Source organism: Penaeus japonicus, unplaced genomic scaffold (genome assembly GCF_977035675.1).
Source record: "Penaeus japonicus unplaced genomic scaffold, GWHDUDI00000001_assembly GWHDUDI00000022, whole genome shotgun sequence".
NCBI lineage: Eukaryota > Metazoa > Arthropoda > Malacostraca > Decapoda > Penaeidae > Penaeus > Penaeus japonicus.
In genome coordinates this window covers 2,802,102-2,809,601 of record NW_028234424.1, presented here as the reverse complement: position 1 = coordinate 2,809,601, position 7,500 = coordinate 2,802,102, and the positions used below count along the sequence as shown (strand labels likewise).

Below are 7,500 nucleotides of genomic sequence, written 5' to 3'. Positions count from 1 at the left end.
ACCTCCTTCTCTCTCCTCTCCTCGCTCATCTTCCTATCCCTCTCACACTCTCCCTCTCTCTCACTCTCACTCTCACCCACTCTCTCTCTCTCTCTCTCTCTCTCTCTCTCTCCTCCTCGGAGACTCGCTCTCTCTCTCTCTCTCTACTCTCTCCTCTCCTCCCTCTCCTCTCTCCCATCTCTCCTCTCCCTCCCTCCCCTCCCTCGCTCTCTCCTCTCACTCTCTCTCTCTCACTTCTCTCGCACTCTCTCTCTCTCTCATCTCTCTCACTCTCACTCTCAATCGCACCTCTCTCTCTCTCTCTCTCTCTCTCCGCACTCACACTCTCACTCTCCACTCACTGCTCTCGCTCCTCTCTCTCTCGCTCTCTCTCTCTCTCTCGCAATCACTCTCACTCTCACTCTCACTCACTCTCTCTCTCTCTCCTCGCTCTCAACTTCTCTCATTCTCTCCCTCTCCGCTCTCATCCTCTCTCATTCTCCTCTCTTCTCTCTCTCTCTTCTCTCTCTCCCCCCCCTCCCTCCCTCCTCCCTCTCTCTCTCTCTCTCCTCTCTCTCTCTCCTCTCTCTCTCTCTCTCTCTCTCACTCCTCTCTCTCTCTCCTCCCGCCTCTTTCCCCTCTCTCTCTCCCTCTCCTCCCTCCTCTCTCTCTCTCTCTCCAATCATCACACTTCATCTCTCTCATCTCTTCTCTCTCTCTCTCACCTCACTCTCACTCTCACCTCACTCTCACTCTCACCTCACTCCACTCTCACTCTCACCGCTTCGTCTCTCTCTCTCACTCGCACTCTCACTCCCTCTCACTCTCTCTCTCTCCTCGCGCTCTCTCTCTCTCTCTTCTCTCTCGCTCTCACTCTCACTCTCACTCACTCACTCGCTCTCTCTCGCTCTCTCTCTCTCTCCTCATCTCTCTCTCTCTCTCTTCGCTCTCTCTCTCCTCTCTCCTCTCTTCTCCTAACTCTCTCTTCTCCACTCCCTCCCCTCCCTCCCCCCCTCCCTCCCTCGCTCTCCGCTCCTCTCACTCTCTCTCACTCTCACGCTCTCTCCCTCTCCCTCACTCTCTCCTCTCTCTCTCTCTACTCACCTCTCACTCTCCACCTCTCTCTCTCTCTCTCTCTCTCTCTCTCTCTCTCTCTCTCTCTCTCTCTCTCTCTCTCTCCCTCCCTCCCTCCCTCCCTCCCTCCCTCTCTCTCTCTCTTTCGGTTTTGCTTCCATTGTATGATTGTCTGTGGACACATACATACATGTGTGTATGGACGTGTGTGTGTGTGTGTGTGTGTGTGTGTGTGTGTGTGTGTGTGTGTGTGTGTGTGTGTGTGTGTGTGTGTGTGTGTGTGTGTGTGTGTGTGCGTGTGCGTGTACCCGTGCGTGTGCGTGTAAGTTTAATACAAATTAATCAACACACCACTAAAAAAGATACAAAGTAGACAAAACTCTCACACTCAACTACACCCAGAACCAATGGCTGGCTTACTTACAAACCCACTCCAGGTTAGGCAAAGAAGTGATTCGTGACAAGAGCGTCTGATAGTGCCTGTCATCTAGTGCCACTGCACACACCGCTCGCAGATCGTCTGGGAGTTTTCTCAAGAGCGTCTGGTCAACATGGCCCATGAACTTGGTAACTCGGGAGCTGTGTAGGAGTAGAGAGTTTATTCATGATTGGTTGAGTTTTTGTGTGTGTGTGTTTAGTTTTTTTTTTTTTTTTTTTTATCTTCTTGGGTGATATTATTGATTTTTTGACTGAAATAGACTGTTGTAAGTGAAAATGTTATCTTGTAAAATCCCTTTCTGTAAGGAAACATGAACACCTTTCCTAATCAACAGCAGCAGAATGGCATAATATCAGACAGAAAATAAACCCACGTAAAATACGTTTCCTTCGTAACTTACACTTTGAAAAGCTGCGGGAGTGGACTATCGACGCTAAGGCTGTCCGAAGAAGGATGGAGGAAATCATGATAGAAGTATAGCTCAGTCTCGCACTTCATATAATACAAGGCCTCCAACAATTCTTGCAGATATGGCACCTGTTCCGGGTCACTCTCGAGGCATATCGTCACTCGGGTGGGTTTAGCGTGGAGAATCATCTTCGCGAACGTGGCAACGCGTGCATCCGTTATTTCGATGTGTCCGTTGAGGTTCATGATGTCCGGGATGTATTTGGACACTTCCTTGTTGATAGCGTCGTTGAGCTTAATGTCGCTGAGGATGTCCAGCCACGCCTGCTCGTCGTCGATGCCCGATTTCCTCAGAAGTTTGACGATTTCTGACAGGACTTCCTTGCGGCTCATCTCCCCCCCGATGTCGATGAGGCCGGTGAGGTGCACGAGGACATTCTGGAACTTCTTGAGGTTGAAGTCCTCCGGGTTTGATCTGTAGGGATCTTTCAGTATGTTCAAGATGGTCTTCTTTTTTAGCGTCAGTATCTTCTGCCAGGACGTTTCGATGCAACCTTGCATGTGCTCTAAGCTCTCCGGGCATTCTTTTCCGTGCAGGACATTCACGATGTGCATTGCCGAGTAAAAATCTTGGGTGCCTTTGTGGGCGAAGCTGTACTGCGTCTGCATGCCCGTGCCACTCCAGGTGATTTTCTTCACGAAAAAAGCTCCCATCACTTCAGAGTCTGGTAGGTTGAGGAACTTGCAAATCTTTTCCAGGATCTCCAGAGAATCATTGGTCAAGATGACGTCACATTCCCTCTGTCCATATAAGGCGATCTTGTAAAGACTTAATCGGAAGATCTCTATCTTCTCTTTGATTTCCTTGACAGCAAGGCATTTGCAGTGTTCGTTTTTCTTCACTCTCTCACACAGCTTTTCGTCCCTGAGATTCTCAGTTTCCATAAACAGCTCCGTTGCTGTTGTCACGCCGTTTATGGCATCTGGACAGATCACCCACAGAATGACTGCCATCGCCAGGTGTAGTGGAAGGCGCCAATGTTCCTTGAGATGCACACCCGTTTTCCTCAAGTATTTCACGAGTCCTGATGTATCACGCGAGCCTTGTCCAGTCCGTTCCATCTCGGAATGATACTTCAGAGCAAATTCCTCTCGCTTTCCCTCTGGAATCCCTTTAATCTTGATGTGTACCGTGTCTGTACCAAGAGGTATCATCTTGTAGTAATCGTCAACGGCTTCTGGTCGCGTTGTAATAACCACTGTTATGTCTGCTGTGTTTATCAAGGACAATATTTCTTCGAAGAGCGCGCGGGAGGAAGAGGTCATCTCATCAACTCCATCCACAATCATGAGGATTTTGCATGCTAGAACGCAGCTGACCATGTCTTCAGCCCGGAACCTTTTCGCAACGTCAGGCATCAAAACCGTCAAAAGCTGAGAGAAGCTCCTTATAGAAGGATTCCTGCACTCTGTATGCAACAGCAACTGGAACTTCGTGAGGCCTCTGATCACGTCTCTTCCTTGAATCCAATTATCAATGATGACTTTGGTCAGCGTTGTTTTCCCTGACCCCGCTGGGCCCTCGACAAGGATGACCTTGGATGCTCCTCTTTCGTTACTATACGTTTGGCGAGAGTATGTGTCGATGAGGAATATATCTTGGTACTCAACCAATGGGCTATTCCTTCCCTGACCTGACTCCATGAGTTCTAGATCGGTAAACACCATGCCCACATGCAGATGGGTGTTCCCGCTGAGAAAGGATAACGGAGTGAGGTAGACCCATCGCTCGTACAAGGCTTTGAGATTTTCTGGACCGACGGTCAAGAGGTTTTGTAACTTTTGTTCAAAGAGGAGCTCATTTTCATAGCTTGTGATATCCCACTGAACAATCTGTTCTCCTATGACTTTATTAAGATTTTCATTCATTTCGATCACATGTTTTTCCACAACATCTTCGGGGATGGAATTCATACCACCGGCCGATTTTAATGCGCTCACAAAGCGGTCCCGTAATTGGTCTATTATTTCTAGAAAGGCCGAGTTGTCAATGTCCATTTTCGAATGGGCAAGCTCATTCCTGAAATTTTTGATGTACCTAATGTGTTCAATGACATCGTCTGTTTCTTTGTATACACAAAGGATGCAAGCAAACAACTGCGTCACATCAAAGGAGTCATCGGTTGAGCATTGTTGCAAGGAGTCCATCTGCGTCTTCATGAAGAAGCCCTTTAGTTTCATCTTGCTTATTTTCTTGACCGACGTAAAATAGTCTAAGAAATTCATCTCGAGAGGCTTGTCCTGCGTGCCCCAAGATAAAACAAGATGCAACACGTAAACAGCCACAGTTTGAATCACTTTGTGCAACCGAAACGCGAAACGATCTTCCGTCGTGTAAATTCCGGTGTTTTGCGGCGAAACAGAATCGCCGAGATCCTGTAGCTGGAATGTGTCCTTTGCCGATAACTGCGATGAAGATGAACTCTGCGGAGATGATTCTGCTGATGACTGACGCGTGACATCCGTCGTCTGAGGCGGTGATGTGTCTGCCGGGCACTGTTGCAACGTCGTCAAAAGTGGCTGAGAAGCATCCTTGCAGTCCTGCATTGCGTCTGTTGCATCTTCTCGCGCCGAATGTTGCAAGTCCCTTTCTGCCCATATATTCATATATATAAATCCATATATTCATATATATAAATCCATATATTCATATATATAAATCCATATATTCATATATATAAATCCATATATTCATATATATAAATCCATATATTCATATATATAAATCCATATATTCATATATATAAATCCATATATTCATATATATAAATCCATATATTCATATATATAAATCCATATATTCATATATATAAATCCATATATTCATATATATAAATCCATATATTCATATATATAAATCCATATATTCATATAAATATACATACATATATATATATATAATATATATATATATAAATCCATATATTCATATATATAAATCCATATATTCATATAAATATACATACATATATATATATATAATATATATATATATAAATCCATATATTCATATAAATATACATACATATATATATATATAAATCCATATATTCATATATATAAATCCATATATTCATATATATAAATCCATATATTCATATATATAAATCCATATATTCATATATATAAATCCATATATTCATATATATAAATCCATATATTCATATATATAAATCCATATATTCATATATATAAATCCATATATTCATATATATAAATCCATATATTCATATATATAAATCCATATATTTATATATATAAATCCATATATTCATATAAATATACATACATATATATATATATATATATAAATCCATATATTCATATATATAAATCCATATATTCATATATATAAATCCATATATTCATATATATAAATCCATATATTCATATATATAAATCCATATATTCATATATATAAATCCATATATTCATATATATAAATCCATATATTCATATATATAAATCCATATATTCATATATATAAATCCATATATTCATATATATAAATCCATATATTCATGTAAAATCCATATATTCATATATATAAATCCCCTATATTCATGATAAATATATATATATATATATAATATATATATATATTATATATATTATATATATATATATAATATATATATATCTTTATATATATATACACACACACAGACACATATATAAACACATTCACATATGTTAAATAACACATGCAGAACACGTGCGGATGAAGGCTACACATGTTTCCTCCTTTTAAACAACGGAGACACAGTAGAACCCCTTAACAGCAACAGTAATACGCTGTTTAACCACAAGACAAAGGCTCTAACTCTAAAGATAGGAGACTTCCCGTTATTTATTCCTTTGAACAGTTACAGACAAGGATTCCACACATACAGCTATCCTATCAATATGTGGGTTAAAAAGAGTACATTTCTATCCCTGTGTGAGATAGTGTTTACACCAATACCATCTGCAATATTGCATTTTGTTGCATGTGAGTGGAATTGGGTGTTACCGAAGATATTTACAGTTGATTAGATGGAATACTATGCAATATATTTTATATATAGATATTATATATATATAATAATATATATTATATATTTTATATATATAATAATGGCGTAATGGGATGATCAATGTTGAAATTGTAATGTAAGACTGAATGAGATGATGGAATCAGCTTTGTTCACTATACTTTTTGTATATTTATATCATATTTAATATATCTTTTCACATTAGATCATATGTGACTTGTTAATACAACAGACTGAATATGGCGTAATTATCTCATAACGTGGAAAGTCGTAATCATATTTCTAACGCCAGGCTACCTCCTATGATATATATATATATCTATATATATATATATATATATATATATATATATATATATATATATATATATATATATATATATAAAATCCTTTAACAGACTGAAAAAAAATGACCTTTGAAGTGATTTTTATTTGATTTCTATCTTTTTTACACTCCGATTTTCCAATCTACCTTAAAATCGTTGTTATTTGTCCAAGTCTCTGCCTCGAAATGCATTTGTCATCGTAATTACGTAGTAAAAAGGGGGCGTGGCCTGACGCAGCTCAAGTAGTTGTTAGGACTGCCATATAAGGACAGATTAGATATAAATAATTTTATTATAATTATCGTCATTATTATCTTTTATCATTATTATTATTAGTATTATCATCGTCATTATTGTTATTATCGACATTGTCATTGTTATCATCTGTATCATTATTATAATTTTCTTATTATTACTAATAGTATTATGTTCAGTGTTCCTATCATCATTATCATCATCACCATCATTGTTAATATCGTAATTTTAGTAAGCATCATTACTATCATCACTATTATCATCATTACTGTCGTTATTACTTAATCATTAATAACATAAATAACACAATCATCATTATCATTATTATCACCATCACAATCCATAATATCCAATAAAATTCAAAAAATTCCCAAAAGGCTTAGCCCATTCCAGTCACCATAAGCCGCAGCACTATGCTTATTGTGCATCACTATAACAGAGTATAACAGAGTATAACCCTTGGACATCACACACAATATTATCGAGTATATATCATATCTTAATATCCCTTATCTAATTACCTTCTAATTACGGATTTCAAAAGATTTCACAGGGGGACACATGAAGATAAAGGGATATGTGAGACTGATTAATGAGGTGTGATTAACTCTTTTAGATTATACCTTAATAAAAGATTATCTAATCGTGTTAATTACATCTCTAGCGTTATGAGGGTTTGTGGAATGTCATTTATATAATTATTGGTGTAATATAAAAATACCAACTTCTGGAATTTTGAAATCCTGATACACAAATGGAACTGATGGTAAATAATTGCGCAAATTATTAGAATAATGACGGTAATATTATTATGAGTGATATTATTGTCCTACTAATAATAGTCATTTTAATAATAGCTTTACCCTTACAAATAATAACAACAATTTTAATCAGAATTATAGTAGTAATGCTGACGGTGATGTCT

At 38.6% G+C, this 7,500-nt stretch overlaps 1 protein-coding gene across 1 annotated transcript in view; it reads right to left on the bottom strand.

The window, feature by feature from the left end:
* The window catches only part of LOC122263312 (uncharacterized), an 11,733-nt gene extending 7,184 nt beyond the window's left edge, over window positions 1–4,549 (bottom strand). The window contains exons 1-2 of the mRNA XM_086549304.1: window positions 1,893–4,549; window positions 1,478–1,632 (exon numbers count right to left, since the gene is read on the bottom strand). Of these exons, the coding sequence (XP_086405430.1) occupies window positions 1,478–1,632; window positions 1,893–4,507 (2,770 nt within the window). The 5' untranslated portion in view covers window positions 4,508–4,549. The remainder of the gene's footprint in view (window positions 1–1,477; window positions 1,633–1,892) is intronic.
* Between the last annotated feature and the right edge of the window lie 2,951 nt (window positions 4,550–7,500).